This window comes from Geotrypetes seraphini, chromosome 1 (genome assembly GCF_902459505.1).
Source record: "Geotrypetes seraphini chromosome 1, aGeoSer1.1, whole genome shotgun sequence".
Taxonomy (NCBI): domain Eukaryota; kingdom Metazoa; phylum Chordata; class Amphibia; order Gymnophiona; family Dermophiidae; genus Geotrypetes; species Geotrypetes seraphini.
Genome location: NC_047084.1, coordinates 162749853 through 162769388, shown reverse-complemented (window position 1 = coordinate 162769388; position 19536 = coordinate 162749853). Strand labels below are relative to the sequence as shown.

The 19536-nt window shown below is 44.7% G+C and overlaps 1 protein-coding gene across 2 annotated transcripts in view; it reads right to left on the bottom strand.

Annotated features, from left to right (window-relative positions):
* Positions 1–19536, bottom strand: part of TMEM131L (transmembrane 131 like) — a 300995-nt gene that overhangs the window by 263742 nt on the left and 17717 nt on the right. For both annotated transcript variants that reach the window (XM_033940895.1, XM_033940905.1), the window contains exon 3: positions 1653–1696. In XM_033940895.1, coding sequence (XP_033796786.1) covers positions 1653–1696 — 44 coding nt within the window. The remainder of the gene's footprint in view (positions 1–1652; positions 1697–19536) is intronic.

Here is a 19536-nt window from a genome sequence, read left to right as displayed (position 1 = left end):
CAGAATCTACATTTAAAAAGGCCCTGCTCGTGGTAAGAATACAATCTATTCTAGAAAGCGATCCATGCGCACACGAACAGTGTGTATAGTCCCTTTCAGTTGAGTGCAATAAACGCCAGGGGTCTACCAAATCCAAGATGGCACAGAGATATGGGATACCCCTTGTTTGTGCTCCCCCTATACCATGCCCCGGAGAGGGGCGATCACAACTCGGGTCCATGACTTGATTAAAGACTCCAGCAAGGAATATCGGGTCCGACACCCGCTCTAGCAACAGAGCTGTGAGACCTTCAAAAAATGAATGGTCATAGTTATTGGGAGCATACACATTTAGAAGGTAAAACGAGTGTGCCCACCGTTAAATGTAACATATATCACTTTCTACCACTCTAGCAGTATAGGGCAAGGTTTTGCGTACTAAAATCGCTATACCTACCCTCTTCTGTGGTGAAGAAGCAGCATAAACTGCACCCACCCAAAATCTCTTCAATTTACATCAGTCAGGCGGGTTTCCTGCAGGCAGGCTATATCGACCCTATGTCGTTTCAACTGATTTAATATTTTAGCTCTTTTTATAGGGGAAGTAATGCCTGATACATTCCAAGATATAATGCGCAGTGTATTAGCTATAGTCGGGTGAGATGACGAATGAATCTGTCAGACAAATATGACTGCGGCCTTAATGCACCATCCCAGGCTCCCAGCCCAACCCAGGACAGCAACGTTAAACTCGGGACCAGCCCAAGTGCAACCAGTTTAGTAATTGCTCCCAAGGTCACATGCAAAGAGCACCAAACATATGTATCTGGACCTAAGCGCCCCCATATCCCGAAGACAATCACATATAACCCTAATGTCAAAAGTCTCCAACCCAATTCCTTTCAGCATCTGTTCCTCTCCACCCACCTTCCGTGTCTGTTCCTTTCTTTTCCACCACCACCACCCTTCCCTCTCGCCACCTCATCGCCCTTCAGCACCCTTTGCATGGCCGAGAATCCCCTTCCCCCTTACCTTCGCAGCGCATTTTAAATTACTTTCCAGAGTAACTTGCCCAAGCCGCCGGCGGCTAGAGCCTGCCTGCAGTTGCGTGCATCTGTGGGCGGAAGCTTCTCCTCTGATGCAACCGGAAGTTGTGTCAGAGGAGAAGCTTCCGCCCACAGACACACGCGACTGCAGGCAGGCTCGGCCGGCTTGAGCAAATTGCCGCTGTGTTTTCCAGCAATTGTCATTTTTTCCTGAAATTTCATAGCAACACCTTCAAATAATGAGTTGTAATAATCTAAATGAGGCAATAGAATCACCTGAGATATTGTCCAAAAACTGGAAGAACTCAAGAGACTCGGAGATGATTGAATAGCCCTTAACTGTCACAATTTAAAACACATTTTTTTGCAGTTTCCATACAACATAATTGCTAAAAACGAAAATGAAAACAAAATAACTTTAAAATATGCATAAAACAAAGAACACAGAAAACCTCCCAGGCCAAACTTTCGTTATCATTTTGCCACCAAACTATTTAATGGACATTTATGCGACATCAACAGCAAGGAGACTGCAGTATTTCAAAGGCCATGAAAGCAATGAGCCCACTCTGTCCCTCCAGATCTTACGTCCATCAGCCCCACATAATAGAGAAGAAGAGGTCTTACCTTTGCTCTTTGTGCGGCTCCTCCACATCCTGCTCTGCATCAGCCTAAAAAAGGAACACAAGCCACTGTAAGATGCCGTCATCAAGGCCACACATCAAATTACTATGCAAAGAGGATGTGTTCACTCACTACTTAACCCATACCCAATTGGAATGTAATGAGAAAAAGGAAAAAGCCTGCGCCTGAGAACAATGGCAAACATAAGAACATAAGAATAGCCTTACTGGGTCAGACCAAAGGTCCATCAAGCCCGGTAGCCCGTTCTCACGGTGGCTAATCCAGGTCACTAGTACCTGGCCAAAACCCAAGGAGTAGCAATATTCCATCTACCGATACAGGGCAAGCAGTGGCTTCCCCCATGACTCTGGACTTTTCCTCCAGGAATTGTCCAAACCTTTCTTAACACTATTTCTTTCTTCAAACAAAAGACTGCACATCTGGGAATTTGCTGGACTTTTATTGAAGGTTATCTATATAATATAATCTAGCCCAGTGGTAACACATGGCCCCCCCAAAGTCCTCCATTGCAGCCCTCAAACAATTGGCTGAAATTTATTTATTTTCGTTGTTTTATATCCTATCCTCCCCAACAAGCTCCGAACAAGTTATAGGTTAACATACACAAGAATAGTCAAAGTGGGTTGCAAGTTGACGGATATATAATACAGATTGTTCATCCTAAATTAATATATAGTTGACGTACATAAAATACAGATTGTTCATCCTAGAGTTACATATACAGTGTGATCTAGATCCATATATATTTAATATACAATTACGCCCTTGGGAGCCCCTTGGAGCCACGAGGAGTCCGGGAGCTGGAAGCTGGTTGGTAATATAAAGTCTTCATATAATTTTTACATGATTGTTTAGAATATGGGGAAAAGAAAGATAAAACCTAAAAGTTCTACACCGGTGGTATCGGGTCCAATGGATAGACATTTACTATTATTCTCTGACAATCCACCAGTGGTACCACCAAATGTAGATTCCTCCTTGTCAGGAGCCTCAATAAGTCCTCTCAATCGTACTCCTCCCCTTCATCCGGTACCCAGTGATAGTGGGAATATAATACCCATTATAACCGAAGCTCAAGTGGTTTCATCTACCCATTTAAGTAAATTAGTATACGCTGAAATACCTAAACCATTGACATTTACTAGTGGAGTGGAAGAAAACACACGAACAGAGGAAACACAGGATATTACCTTAAAAGACTTATGGTTAGGTACATCCAGAGTTGAAGGGTTTCTCAGGACAACGATGAAACAAATGGGAGACTATTCTCAGTTAGTTTCTTCTAAATTAGAAAATGTGGATGTTAACATAGGTTGTTTGGATAAACGACTAAATGTGGTGGAAAACCAGTGTAATAATTTACAAGCTGTCTCGGTATCAGCTGTTAAAGATTCTACAGTAATACATTCTAAAATTGAATCTATAGAGAACATGAATAGAGTCAAAAATCTACTCTTGGTCAATTTTCCAGTAGCTCATTTATTGTCACCTGAGATTTTATTAAGGAAATTTTTTAAAGAAGTACTGGGAATGACCAATGCTGAGAATTTTCCAATAAATAATTATTATTATATTCCTTTAAAAAAACTTGAATCTGCCCAGGAGGTGGACCATCTGACCACACCAGAGATAAATTTGACTGAATTCTTAGAAGATACACAGGATGTGATCCAGAGTCAGTCCACCCTGGTAATAACATGCATGAGCGAGATGGATAAGATGACGATAATGAGACTTTACTTTAAAAACAGGTTAATGAAATTTTGTGGGGATTTGGTTAGGATTTTTCCGGATGTATCCAGAACCACACAGTTGAGGAGGAAAGAATTTTTGAAATTGAAGGATAGAGTGTTGGCACTGGATGCATCCTTTTACCTGAAATTTCCCTATAAATGTCTGATTAAGCTACAAGATATTGAATATTGTTTTTGGGATCCAATACAACTACAACAATTCTTAATTGCAAGAGAAAAGAAATAGAAATGAGATTTGTTTCACAGTGCTGAGAAACATGAGGAGAATTAATATAAATAGTATCCCAGTTTAAGGAATGATTCAGGGTCCATTATATGAACCAATAATTATTTTCCTTTGTATTTCTTGAACTTTATTTTGTTAAAACAGTAAGATATGCTCCCCATTAATGTGGGCTTGAAAGGAGCTTTGTATTTATGATTTGATTATGTGTAGATCTAATGTGATTTCCTTTTTCTTTTGAAATTATTGGATATTGTAATGTATTCAAAATTATAAATAAAAAAAAAATAATACCTTTAAAAGTAAAATTGGTATTAAAATAAATGAAAACACAACTGCTGCTTCTCATAATTCTCAAGCTTTACAAAACCTGTTAAATCCAATAATATTAACAGGATCTATAGCATAGGGAGTGCCATTATGGTGCGATTCAGGAAGTAGGAAGGCACCTCCGATTATCGGGAGCACAAAAGAACCAATCCATGGGAAAATACTGCAAGCGGCTGGGTTTTACTGCTTGAGTGCCTGAATAAATTCATGTAAAACTGTTCTGTGCTCCCTGGGAAGAACAGTATAGAAAATCGAATAAATAAACAAATAGCTAAAGAAAATTAAAAAGATTAAAAACAAATTAAAAATTATAATCTAATAATTGCCTCAGAACGTACTCCACTCCAATTATGTTTTTAAAGGAAAAGCTAAACCAAAAAGTTAATCACATCGAACTTCACAGTGTATTGCGATATATAAATAACATTTTATGTTATATGGCTTCACAAGAGACCTAAATTTTGGATAAGAAAGCTCAAAGCAAATCTCAATTGGAAGAGAATTCCATAAACTAGGAACAGAGGCAAAGGCAGAATTATAAATTGGTCAATCAAACAAAATGAACCGGTGATAAAGTTAATGGAAGAGCAGATACTGAGTACAAATTACGAGCTGGTCTATATGGAACTAATAATTTCCCAAAATAATCAGGTTGACCTGACTGTAACACTTTAAAGCCTTATGCATAAGATGATATTTCACAGGGAGCCAATGGTACCACCCAGCTCCCACCTGTAAAGGAAGAAATATCTGCAGGCTGCCAAAAATGTACATGTGCTCCTCCCTACATCTTTCTGTCAGGATGTACAAACGAACAGGGAGAGGGAGGAATATGGCCATGGGGACCAGGCATGCCTTCAAACTGTGCCCCTGCACTGCCAACCTGCGGCTGTCACTCTGACAGCCGGAGAGAATGGAGGGGAGTGAGAAGAATCTGACAAGAAGAGGAATATATGGAGAGAACATAAGAATAGCCTTACTGGGTCAGACCAATGGTCCATCAAGCTCAGTAGCCCATTCTCACGGTGGCCAATCCAGGTCACTAGTACCTGGCCAAAACCCAAGGTGTAGAAATATTCCATGCTACCAATACAAGGCAAGCAGTGGCTCCCCCCATATCTTTCTCAATAACAGACTATGGACTTTTCCTCCAGGAACTTGTCCAAACCTTTCTTAAAACCAGCTACGCTATCCGCTCTTACCACAACCTTTGGCAATGCATTCCAGAGCTTAACTATTCTCCGAAAGAAAAAAAATTTCCTCCTATTGGTTTTAAAAGTATTTCCCTATAACTTCATCGAGTGTCCCCTAGTCTTTGTAATTTTTGACGGAGTGAAAAATCGATCCACTTGTACCCAATGTACTCCACTCAGGATTTTGTAGACTTCAATCGTATCTTCCCTCAGCTGTCTCTTTTCCAAGCTGAAGAGCCCTAACCGTGGGGAGAAATGGAGGGAAAGAAACAGGTCACCAGATTTTCCAGCAGGAGCCTATGATCTTCAACCTGATTTGCAGTCAGTATTCCAGCCATAACAAGTATACAAAAGTGTTAGAGCTATGACTGTTGCAGGATTCCTAACGCCTCTGCACACAGTCAAATAGGAAACAATAGCATAAAAACAACCTACAGACCTTTCCAGTCTGCCCCTTTCTTCTGTCCCCACAAATACTTCCTCCCAGTAGCCAGTAACAGACATCTATAGCAGGGGTGTCAAAGTCCCTCCTGGAGGGCCACAATCCAGTCAGGTTTTCAGGATTTCCCCAATGAATATGCATGAGATCTATTAGCATACAATGAAAGCAGTGCATGCAAATAGATTTCATGCATATTTATTGGGGAAATCCTGAAAACCCAACTGGATTGTGGCTCTCCAGGAGGGACTTTGACACCCCTGATCTATAGGGTATAGCACACACCCCCACCCTTTCCATGCCTAAACACACGATCCTTAAAATAGTCTGGTCAGCCAGGATCAACTGATTTCCCATATGTCTTACCTAGACTGCCAGATATACCTCACTACATGAGTACCTGCGTTTCCACTGGTTCTTACTGTTAATTACAGAGCTTGAAGCCTGCCAGACAATTGGAACATAAGCATTCACTGTGGAAATCTTTGAAAACCTGATGGGGTTGATTCAGGCAGCTTGTTCCAGGCATACGGTGCTGCAAGAAAAAAGGGACGGAGTCTGGAGTTGGCAGAGGAAGAGAAGGGTACAGATAAGAGGAGCTTGCCCAATGATCTCCAACTATTGCACCCTATTGAACCAACTAACCAAACCGAGATTCAGGCAATCAATCATAAACTAAGTAAAGTTCATGATTGGTTAAATATCAATAAGCTTTCATTAAGCATTTCAAAAACTAATACTCTCCTATTCCCCGGAAAAGAAGGAGCACAATTAATTTCTCCAGTCATCATCGATAATATCTCACTTTCGCCAATTACAACTACAAAAATTTTAGGGGTCCTTATAGATAGTAAGCTAACATTTCGACCACAAATAAGCGCATTGGTTAAAAACTGCTTTCATAAATTAAGAATGATTCGATCATTGGCCCCTCTTCTTGATATTAGTTCCCTCAACGTTCTGATCCACACGCTTGTAATATCAAAAATAGACTACTGTAACTCGCTTTTAAAAGGAATTTATCACAAGGACTTAAAACGCCTGCAGCTTATTCAAAACACGGCCATTAAGATAATCTCGGGAGCCTCGAAATATGATCATGTTACCCCTCTGCTTAAAAATGCCCATTGGTTGCCAATATCACATAGGGTAACATACAAAATCGCCCTTCTGACATTCAAAACTTTGCAGACTAATTCCCCAGCTTTCATTGACAGAGTTCTGATCCCATACGACCCTCCGAGATCTTTAAGATCTATTTCCCAATTTAATCTTAATATTCCTTCTCTAAAAATTATTGGCACATGCCGCACCTCAACTTTTTCTGTGACAGCCCCTATGATCTGGAATGCCCTTCCGCTTTATTTAAAAATGGAAAAAAACTTAAAAAATTTTAAAAGCAACTTAAAATGCTTTCTTTTTAAAGATGCTTTTAACTGAAGTATTTTATTTTAGAGTTTAATTTAAATCTGTTCTTTTTTTAACTCATTCCCAGTCCTTTTGTGTTTACCTTAAACGTTTCTCCCATTTACTATACCAATTGTATTTCCCCCCCTTTCCAACTTGTGTCCATTGCTAGTGTCCATTGCTTGTTTGTCTATAATAACCTAGTAAGTATTGTTGTCAGCCTTGTAGTTCATAGAAAGTATGTTTTAACTGTTATATTGTTCGTTGAAATGTTATTTTATACTTTGTACAACGCTTTGTAGAACCGAGAAAGCGTTTAATCAAAAACTAAATAAACAATAAGAGAGGCATTGGGGGACTTCAGAGTGAATGCACTTGTAAGTCAGTAAGAGGAGTTTGAACTGTATTCGTAAATGGATGGGGAGTCAATGAAGTGACTTGAGGAGAGGGGTAATGTGAGAATAGCAGCTCTCACGGAATACGAGTCGTGCAGCAGAATTTTGAACAGATTGAAGAGGTGAGAGATGGGTGCGCGGGAGGCCTGAGAGAAGCACATTTGCAGTACACTTCTCCCTCCGTATTCGCGGTTTCAGCATTCGCGATTATTCACAGTTTTTAGCTTGCTGGCTCCTCCCCCCAAATTACATCAGCTTGCATAGAGAAATCGCCGATTCCAAGCGTTTACAGAGAAAATCGCTGATTCCCAGCACTTTCTTCACCGTGTTTTGCCTCTCCTTCAGGAACAGACCAGGTCTCCCACCATGCTATTCGCGGTTTCACTATATTCACGATGGTTTTTAACAGAAAACAACGAATAACATATGAAAAAGTTATTTGCGGTTTTTCTGCATTTGCGGTTCTGTTAATCCCCTATCACAGCGAATACGGAGGGAGAAGTTTAGTCTTAAGGGTGAGGTGACGAGAGCGTGGATAAAGGTTTTTGGTAGTGTGTTCAGAGAGGAAAGGACGGATTTTGGTAATATTACAGAGGAAGTTTGTTGTATCTGAGCAGAGAAGGAGAGAGAGGAGTCAAAGATCACCCCAAGGTTGCGAGCTGTCGAGACAGGAAGGAGGATAGTGTTACCACAGAAATAGAGAACGGTGAGAGGGGGGAGGTGAGTCCTGAGCAATGACGACTTTTCCCAGCTCTCTTATGAATTTTTCCCATATTTCTCTTATTATGACTGTTAGTATGCCCCAGCCTTAGCATCTTTACTGTTCCAAGCATCTCTCCTCTATCCTATCTTTTCCTTTTTCTGCAGTTATTGGTTAATACTGGAAGATCCTATTGCATGGGCTACAGAAGGGCAGAAGCCAAGGGATCAAAGAATTGAAGACTGAATTGTGAATCATTTCCGAAAATCACAATCTACTCTGCAATGGTACATATTTTGAATCACCCAGCTATAATTGCAGTCCTGTAAAACCTGCAACTAAACTTAAGTGTGGATTTCTTGTTGACTTTTCAAATTATCTGTAAGGCATTTCCTGGAAACCTCTTTCTACACCGGTATTTTGTTTGAACTTCTGCCTGACATCTAGGCAGAGAACACTAAATACTATAAATTAAAACTAAAAAAAAAAAAAAATGATATTCTTTCCATAGGAAACAACGTTCAATATCTGCCTAAAGGGATAACATATTGAGCACCATGATCTGAATGGTCTGGAGAAGGCGAAGCAGCCATGGTCCTTTCACTCCTGCATACCATGCTAAAGAAAGCTGACCCAGCAACAGGCCAATCCTGCATATATGATCCACAGGACCTGGAGAAACAAGATAAATCAGCTCCTCCCAACCTCAGCAAGCTGCAGACTTTCCTCTCCCCGGCACTCCCAAATCTGTCCTACAGTTCGAAGATGCAAGCGCAGTTGCTTCCACATGCACCTACATGAAAATGTGAGAGGAGCTCAACTCTCTGAATCAGGAAGAGCATAAGCATTCAAGCCAGACTCCCACACGAACATCGATGCTCAACTTCAATAGTACAGTACAAATAAAATGTTCTCCTGAAGTCTATCCTGAAATCTATCCCTTTATCCCTCTTTCTTGGAATTCCTCAAACCCCAATACCACCAGACCCTCCCACAAATTAAAACTATCCTTCCCCTCGCTAAAAGGCATTTCCCATACAGGAAAGCTAGGGACCTCCCTCCACTTCAAAATCACTGAGCTCTGGAACAACCTTACCTCCCTTCTTCGGAACTTGAGCTCTCTCCAAGTTTTCCGCAAACATCTGAAAACCTGGCTTTTCTCAAAATTGTAAGTCTCTCTCCAACTTTGGTATCAAAATTCTCTTATATCTGGCATCCCAAGTCCTCTAAATATTCCTCACACTTTTACCTCTAACCCTTTGTTGTAGTTCCTTCCTATTCATCTACTGTAAACCGCGCTGAGCTCTACAAACGTGGAGATGATGCGGTATACAAATCTAAGGATTAGATTAGATTAGATTTTAAAAAAAACAAAACCTGAACACACACAAAAAACACCAGGGATTTTGGTGTCAGGTCAAAATAGCACCGGGACAAAGGCGCACCCAGACAATTGAGCGCAGCGCGGAGGCGCACGCCACTCAAAATTACTGTTTTTAGGGCTCCGACGGGGGGGCTTGGGGGGGAACCCCACCACTTTACTTAATAGACATCGCGCCGCGTTGTGGGGGGTTTGGGGGGTTGTAACCCCCCACATTTTACTGAAAACTTCACTTTTTCCCTGTTTTTAGGGAAAAAGTTAAGTTTACAGTAAAATGTGGAGGGTTACAACCCCCCAAAACGCCGGCGCGATGTCTATTAAGTAAAGTGGGGGGGGTTCCCCAACAAAACCCCCCGTCGTAGCCCCTAAAAACAGTAATTTTGAGCAGCGCACGCCTCCGCGCTGCGCTCAATTGTCTGGGCGCGCCTTTGTCTTTCGCGCCGTTGTCTATGAACTGGGATTTTTGTTTTAAAAAATTTGAAAACAAAGAAAAAGAATTGGGGGTGGGGGGGCTGAATTTGTTTTGGAGGTTTTTAGCTTTTCGGTTTGCAGCTCAGCTGAACCAGAGCTGAGCATTTGTAACCTGCCAGAGATATTTTCGTCTACCTAATACCCCTCCCTCCTAACTCACTTTGCCAAGTTTAAACAGCAACATTTCACAGCCAAGAACCATTTACCTGAGAATGCCCTCCAGGACTCTGCAATTATTTGCCCAAAAATCCAGCCACTAGGTGTCACTATTGCCCAACGCCAAGGGGCCTCCCTCCATAGCGCCTCAAGTCTGCTACCTGCCACAAAGCAGCAACAGCTGTTCCAACAATCAAACCCAAGTTCTCCACACTGCCAAGCCCCTATGTGGACCCACTCTCTAACTGTATATGTGGAACATTATGGGACAGAGTTTGCCCTCATTTCCCTCAACCAGTTATTCTGAAATTCCAGTCATCTCTGCCAAACATCAGAAGAACCGAGTCCTTCCCTGCCGTCATTTACTGTGTTAAAGACCTGCGCATTTCATTCAAGTCTACACATGTCAAATGAACAGTGCACATGATAAACCACCTTTATTTGCTCTGTAAACGGCCTAGATCCTGTCTCAGTTATTAAGCAGTCCACCTGATGGTTGGCCAGAATCCCCGACAGTCCTCACACGGTGTGAGAGAGATGTCATCTATTTGCAACAGAATGAAAAGAAACCCAATTCTCTCAGCAACCCGACAGCTACGCAAAGTAGCAGCTTGGATAGACACACAGATCACTGTTGAAGGGCAGGGGGAATATACACTTGGACAAACACCATCAGAAAGCATGAAAACCTAGTTACTGAGACTATTCTTTAAAAATAAACAGAAAGACTTTGGGGGTTTAAAAATACAAATGTATCCAGATTTGGCTAGAGATACCCAGAGACGTCGGAGAGAATTTTTACTTTTGAAACCAGGAGAGTTAGCTCTAGGGGCAACTTTCTTTTTGCGCCATCCATGTAAATGTATTGTGAATTATTCTTCACAAAAATTTGTTTTCTTTGAGCCCTTTCAGCTGTCAACATTCTTGTCAGTGTCACAACTGGAAAAAGAAAAGAGCTAATTGCCATGTAATGTAAAAGGAAATAAATATTCTAGTGCTCAGTTAATTAAGCACAGTTACTTATCGCAACAGGTGTTACAGCAGGCAGATATTCTCAACATGTGGGTGATGTCACCAACGGAGCCCCCTAGCGGACGTTTTCGCAAGCAGACTTGCTTGAAGACCTTCAAGCTTGCGATTGGCCCGCGCATGCGCGCATGCCCCTCCCACCCAACCTAGGGCATGCGTCTCCTCAGCGTGGCCTCAGTTCAGATAGCTAGCAAAGAAGCCAACCACGGGGAGATGGGTAGGTTGCGAGAATATCTGCCTGCTGTCCCTGGATAACACCTGTTACGGTAAGTAACTTTGCTTTATCCCAGGACTAGCAGGAGCATATTCAACATGTGGGAGACCTCCAAGCTAACCAGAATGGGATGGAGGGAGAGTTGGCAATTTAGGAGAACAGATTTTGCAAAACGGACTGGCCAAAATGGCCATCACGCCTGGAGAAAGTATCCAAAAAGTAGCGCGAGGTAAACGTATGAACCGAGGACCAAGATTTCCTCAAGCGGAGGAAAGCAACAGACGCCGCCATCGCTCTGACCCTGTGGCCTGTGACCCGACCCGGGAGGGAGAGACCAGCCTGAGCGTAACAAAAAGAGATACAAGCGGCCAACCAGTTAGAAATAGTCCGCTTAGAAACAGAACGACCCAAGCGATTAGGATTGAAGGAAATGAACAGCTGGGGAGCAGTATGATGAGGAGCGGTGCGCTTCAAGTAGAAGGCCAGCGCACGCTTACAATCAAGAAAATGCAGAGCCACCTCTCCAGGGTGAGAATGGGGCTTCAGAAAAAACACAGGAAGAACAATAGATTGGTTGATGTGAAACTCAGAAACAACCTTAGGCAAGAACTTAGGATGGGTACAGAGAACCACCTTATCATGATGGAAGACAGTGAAAGGTGGGTTCGCAACCAAGGCTTGAAGCTCACTGACCCGACGGGCAGAAGTGAGAGCAATAAGAAATACAACCTTCCAAGGAAGAAACATCAAGTGAGCCCTTGCTAGCGGCTCGAATGGAGGTTTCATCAAGCGAGTAAGGACCACGTTGAGATCCTAATCCACCGGAGGAGGTTTAAGGGGCAGATGAATGTGGAAAAGGCCTTTCATGAAGCGGGAAACCACAGGATGAACAGAGATAGGCTTCCCGTCAATCGGCTGATGAAAAGCAGCAATGGCACTAAGGTGGATTCGAACCGAAGAGGACTTGAGTCCAGCGCCAGACAAGTGCAACAGATAATCCAGGACAGCAGATAAGGAGGCAGACAGTGGCTCTTGCTGTCAAGTAGCACACCAGGAAGGAAAGCGGGTCCACTTCTGATGGACCAGGACGTCCAGCAAAGGCTGAGAGAACTGGAACGAGGGCATTAAGTCTCCAGAAACCAAGCCGTTAAGTGCAGAGACTGAAGGTTAGGATGAAAAGGCTCCCTGGAACTGAGTTGCAACAGAAGGGGCCACCGAGGAGCTATAAGAATCATGGTGGCACTCGTGAACTTGAGCCTGACAAGAGTCTTCAGAATCAGAGGGAATGGAGGGAACGCATACAGAAACAGGTTCGTCCAGTCCAGCAGAAAAGCATCCGCCTCGAGTCGGAGAGGGGTTAAACCCTGGAGCAGAAGCGGGGTAACTTGTGATTGAGGGTGGACGCGAACTGATAGATGTCCGGAGTCACCCAACAAGCAAACATCTGACGCAGGGTCAAGGAATGGATGGACCACTCGTGAGGCTGCAGAAGACGACTCAACCAGTCCGCCAGACAATTGTGCTGGTCCTGAATGTAGACCGCTCGAAGGAATATGTTGCAGCGGATGGCCCAATCCCAGAGCCGCATCGCTTCCTGGCACAGGGACAGGGACCCCATGCCCCCTTGTTTGTTGATATAATACATGGCGACCTGGTTGTCCGTGTGGATCAGCACCACTCGGTCGTGGAGCAGGTGACAAAAAGCCTTCAGGGCGAGGAAAATCGCTCGAAGCTCCAGCAGATTGATGTGACAAAGGCGGTAGGCACTGGACCAAAGACCGAGTGCGAAGACCATCCAGATGAGCCCCCCAAGCATAGGTTGATGAGTCCGTCGTGAGGACCTTCTGCGGAGGGGGGCATGAAACAGAAAACCTCTGGAAAGATTGGAAGAGAGCATCCACCAACGGAGAGACTTCTTCAACAAAGGAGTCACAACAATGAGCCGAGAGACAGGATCTCGATCCTGGTTCCATTGGGACGAAAAAGTCCATTGTGGAATACGGAGGTGAAGTCTGGCAAAAGGAGTCATGTGAACCGTAGAGGCCATGTGACCTAGGAGGACCACAGAAGCTGAGCCAGAGCCGAGGGAAGATGGGCCACCCTCCAGCACAAACAAGGGCCTCTTGACGAGGCTGAGGTAAGAAGGAGCCGAGACAAACTGTGTCCAGGACCGCTCCGATGAACTCAAGAGACTGGGACGGACAGAGGTGGGACTTGGGGAAGTTCATCTCAAAGCCGAGACTCTGAAGGAGCAAGATGGTCCGATTCATCGCTCGCAGAACTTCGTGGCGCGAAGACGCTTTGATCAACCAGTCATCGAGGTAGGGAAACACCTGCAGGCTGCGGAGACGCAAGGCCGCAGCTACCACAACTAGACATTTTGTGAAAACCCTCGGAGAGGCCGTCAGGTCGAAGGGAAGAACACGATATTGGAAGTGGAGATCCCCCATCCGGAATCTCAGATACCGGCGAGAGGCCGGGTGTATCGGAATGTGCGTGCAGTGAGGTCCAGTGAGCGCAGCCTTGAGGTCCAGTGAGCACAGCCAATCCCCCTCGTTCAAGAGGGGGTACAAGGTAGGAAGGGTGAGCATTCTGAACCGTTCCTTGACCAGAAACTTGTTCAGAGCACGGAGGTCCAGGATTGGACGCAGATCCCCCGTCTTCTTGGGTACCAGAAAGTACCAGGAATAAAATTCAGTATTCCACTGGTTTGGAGGAACCTCCTCGACCGCCCAGAGGCAAAGAAGGGCCCGAGCTTCCTGCAGAAGGAGAGGCAGCTGTGACCAGGCAGAAGGAAACTCTCTTGGAGGAAGGTCCGGGGGTACATGACTGAAGTGAAGGGAGTACCCCTCCCAAAAGATTGAAAGCACCCAACTGTCGGTGGTAAGACATTCCCACTGGGTATAGAAATGATGGAGATGACCCCCGATGGGGAGGGGGGAAGGCTCAAGGAGGAAGGGAGCCCGAAGGCTCAGACTGAAATTGTCAAAAAGACGGCCCAGGCTCGGCAGCTGGACCTTAGCTTATCGCTGCTGCTGTTATTGTGGCTGCTTCAAAGGAGGCCGAGAGAACACAGGAGTAGATTTCTGCGGATACCTCCGGAGAGGAATTTTGTATTGCCAAGCCGGAGGGGTCATCGGCTTAAGTCTCACCAGAGAAGCGAAGGACTGCTCATTTTCCGAGAGGCGCTTAGTGGCTGCCTCTATCGAATCATCAAACAGCTCATTACCCACGCAAGGGAGATTGGCAAGACGATCCTGGAGATTCGGATCCATGTCCACAATCCGGAGCCAAGCGAGGCGACGCATGGCGATCGCAAACGCTGTGACCCTCGAGGACAACTCGAAGGTGTCATAGGCCGCCTGAAACATATAGAGGCGGAGCTGGGATAGGGTCTCCTCGAGAAGACGAAACTCCTGACGCCGAGAATTCGGCATATCCTCCCGGAACAAGCGGAGGGCGTCAACACAGAACCGGAGGTAGGACATGAAGATAAAGTTATAGTTGAGGACACGGTTCGCCATCATTGAGTTTTGATAAAGACAGCGACCAAATTTGTCCATCGTACAGCCCTCCCTGCCCAGAGGGACGGCAGTATAAACCTTCGAGGGGTTGGATTTCTTCAAGGAAGACTCAACCACCAAGGACTGGTGAGAAAGCTGAGAACTCTCAAACCCCTTCACCGGAATTGTCCGGTAGCGGGACTCCAACTTGGAGGGAATGGCCGTGACAGCATAGGGGGTCTCCAGGTTCTGGAGAAAAGTTTGCCGGAGAACCTGGTGCAATGGCAAGCGCAGTGCTTCAAAGGCTGATGATCAACACCCATTTCCGCCAGGAATTCCTGGGTATAAACGGGACTCAGACTGAAGGTCCATATTCAAGGCCCTACCCATGTCAGAGATGAAACGAGTAAAGGAGAAGTTTTGAGAAGAAGACTCATCCCCCGGAGGAGACTCCGAGCGAGATCTGGGGGCAGCCGAGAAAGAGGGAGAAATTTCCCTTGAATAGTGAGCCGGGGCCTCGGAATCCCACAAATGGGAGATGGAAGAGGCTTGACTAAAGTGTCTGGGGGGCATCGAGGAGCGACCCCGTGCAAGGTGGACAGGGAAGGACCCCGGAGTCCGAGGAATCAGCTGGCAGAGCCTCGGAGAAGACGGGGCAAAGGAAAATTCCTCCACCAGTTTCAAAGACCCTTTAGAGGATGGCATCTGCCTCGATGGGGAACGCACACTGGAGTCAAACTCGAGGACAAGGGTGTGCCTGGAAGGCTTTGTGGTCGGAGACCTGCCCTGAAAGGGCAGAGTAGACCGGAGCTTTTTAGGAGGGGCAAGCCTCAACATAGTAGCGGGCGAAAAGCAGGCCCCCATTCTGAACCCTCAAAAAGTCACAGATGACTCGGGGGATGAAGAATTGCTCGAGGAAACCCGACGAATCTTGCGAGCACGGCCCCAAGACACGAGAGAAGGACGCTCAGGCTGGTCAGACCAAGGCTGGGTTGAGACCGAGGTCAGAGGCGTCGAAGTTGGGACCAGTTGGCTCACCACCGAGGAAAACTGCGTGGTAAGTATAGCCTTAAGCATGTCCTCGAACATAGGCACCAAGACCAAAGGCTGTTGGATCGTAGGTGCAGCAGTGCGCTCCTTCGGGGGCGACCTTGAGGAAGAGTATTCCCTACGTGAGGAGGCACACTTAGAATGATGTCTCAAAGACACCAACGATGCGGCACCTACATGAGACTCCGAGGCAGGTTTCTTTGCCGGCACACCTTAGGAGGCAAGAGGAGACTTAACCGAGACCGGAGTAGCAGGAGGAGCCGAGGTCGGAGCCTTCGAGGCCAAGCTCGAGGCCTGTCCCGCAGGATCCATGGGGCCAAAGAGTTGGAAAATCTTGGCCACCCTCCGACAAAGAGCCCGCAGTTGCAAAGTCGCACAACGTGGGCACGACTCAGGGCGGTGCTCTGCACCCAGGCACTCCACACACCAGTGATGAGGGTCGGTAATGGAGATTACCCGGTTGCACTTAGTACAGTTTTTAAACCTGGAACGAGGCCGGGACATAAGAAAAAGGATGGCCGCGGCCCCACGAGGCCAGAAAAAGACCAGTGAACCCAGTCAAAAATATCCGAATGGAAAAAAAAAAGAAAAATAAAGATGCGGGCACAGCGACTTAACTGAAAGTAACCAAATAAGCCGCGGTGCAAGAGGGACAACGAGATCGCGCAAAGCAAGGGAGCAGTGCTTCTGGCTCTGCAGAAAACATAGAACTGAGGCCACGCTGAGGAAACGCGTGCCCTAGGTCGGGAGGGAGGGGCTCACGCGTATGCGCGGACCAATCGCAAGCTTGAAGGTCTTCAAGCAAGTCTGCTTGCGAAAACGTCCACTAGGGGGCTCCGTCGGTGACGTCAACCACATGTTGAGAATATGCTGCCTGCTTGTCCTGGGATAAAGTCTTATTTTCCTTAGTTAAGATTGCTTATTACTTTCGCTTTTGAAACATTTTGGATCCCCCTTTGGAGGACTTGAGTGGAATTTAAGCATATATTTTTTATTATTTTTGGAATTTTATTTCCTTTTTCTTTATGTATAATTCTTGATTGCTTTACTTTTGCCTTCTGTACAAGTTTAAACTTGATATGTATATTGAAAATTATAAATAAATAATTTTTTTTTTAAAATGAGAACCTGATGTGGCTTTTTCAGCTGTGCCTTCCCTGATCAGAGCCAAAAATACAATCTAAACCGTTGTAGTCCTCTAATTAATGCAGTAAAACTTTTTACCACAGAAAAATTACTGTGCGCTGCAATCAACTGCACTCAACGGCCTAAAGAACACTTCTGTGCATAACTGTCACACATGATAAACAATGTTTAATTTCTTCAGCTCTTGCTGAAACGTTAGCAACACTGTCGAGTTTAGCAGAACACTTAATACGGTGTCACAACCAAATTCACACTCCAGCAGATTCCTCAAAATCCCAATCAAGTTTCATCCCTACAGTTCAAAATGCAAGTAGAGACCAGCCTAGGGGCTCAGTGACCACAATTTCCATCTCAGTACGGTTGTCTAGAAAAACCTAAAGTGAGAAAAACTGTGCGAATTGATGTTCTTCCCATGAATTTAATTGTGCTTGATCAGAAAATAAATTTTAAAAGATTTATGCCTGGAATGCGCTCCCGAGAGAGGTGGTGGAGGGTAAAACTGTGACTGAGTTCAAAGAAGCGTGGGATGAACACAGAGGATTTAGAATCAGAAAATAATATTAAATGTTGAACTAAGGCCAGTACTGGGCAGACTTGCACGGTCTGTGTCTGTATATGGCCGTTTGGTGGCGGATGGGCTGGGGAGGGCTTCAATGGCTGGGAGGGTGTAGATGGGTTGGAGTAGGTTTTAATGAATATTTTGCCAGTTGGAACCCAAGCACAGTACCGGGTAGAGCTTTGGATTCTTGCCCAGGAAAAATTAAAAAAATTTTAACTGAATCAGGTTGGGCAGACTGGATGGACCATTCGGGTCTTTATCTGCCGTCATCTACTATGTTACTATGTTTAAAAGCCTATCCTGGGGTCCTTCAAAGCCACTGATTATGAGTACATAAAGCTCCATTTTTCTTAAAATTTGCTATCATTTTTGCTTAATGGAGCAAATATAATAATAATCCTCTATAATAAAACCCTAAGCGCGCATGCGCACTTAGAAGGCCGTGATCCCTGACAGCGTGGTGTGTGCTTCCATGGCCATATTCTTTTTGCGGCGCATGCAGCAACTTGAGGCGCGTGCACCGGCTTGCAACACATGCAGCGATTTCAGCGGCGGTAGCAGTTTGATTCCTGCGCTGCCAGGACACCTCTTCTCACCCCAGGACCAGCAAATGCAGCAGCTGAGGGGCATTTGCTAGGCCGGCTTATTTCAATAATGCGAGGTGGGCCAGCCTAGCAAAAGCCCCGAGGCTGCCCAGGCTAGCGGAGGCTGGACAGGGAGAGCAGTGAAAGGAGAAAGGGTACTACTGGACAGGGGAATCAGGTAAGGGGTGCTGCTGGACAAGGGGGGAGGTAAAAGGAAGGGAGAAGGCCTACTACTGGACAGGGGGAGCAGGGAAGAGATGCTGTTGACAGGGGGGAAGTAAAAGGAAGGGAGAAAGGCTACTGCTGGACAGGGGGAGCAGCAAGGGGTTGTGGTGGACACCCAAGGAGAGAGAGAGACAGAAAGAATGACAGAAAGCAGCCGAGAGAGAGACATACACATCTATTCTAGCACCTGTTAATGTAACGGGCTTAAAGACTAGTATAATAATAAACTTTATACTTATATACCACCCTACCAGAAAGTTCTAGGCGGTTTACAGTAAAGAGAACTGAACAGTCAGTGAAAAAACATACAATTTATAGGACGATGCAAAAGGTACTATATCAGGTAACAAATTTATCAAACAAGAAAGTTTTTGCTAATTTTCTGAACAACTAATAGAATTGTACCGATGGAATAATCCTGATCAGCCAGGAGTTCATTTTACCTGCCTGAAACGCAGGTGTCTTATCAAGAAACCTCCTGTAACAACAGGTCGGATAAGCAAACAGATCTTGACATCGAGTTTGCCTAGCTGATCTATACTGTTCTACATGAGGGATAAGGTAAGCTGGAGCCAGACCGAACAGTATTTCTTGGTATTATAGCTATAACATTTATGTCTTCACACTTGGCAATGATTCATTGATAAAAAGACATTTTATGTCAAGTCAGTTTTATTCAAAAAGAACAGTAAATCAGTACAGAAATAACACTAGAGTCTCCAATATGCTTATTAAAACAAGTGGGGACAGATTTCTTATACCCCCACAAACACAGTGTTACAACCACAAAAGAATAGAAAAACATTCTCCTGTCATCAATTAATGATAAAAAGATATTTTACGCAAAACATCTAGCAATATTTTATTAAATGAAATGAAATTAAATATGAATCAAAATATGAATCAAATGTATTTTATTAAATAAAATCAAAATTTTCATCATTTTCTGCGTTCATGATCTTCGTCTTGTTTATGTTCAGTTCTAATCCCACGTTATGACTTTCGGCTTTGACTGTTCTCAGTAGATACAACACGTCTTCTTTGCTACTGGTGAAAATAACAGAAATGTAACTTTTAAGGGTCCTTTTACTAAGGCGCACTAGCCGT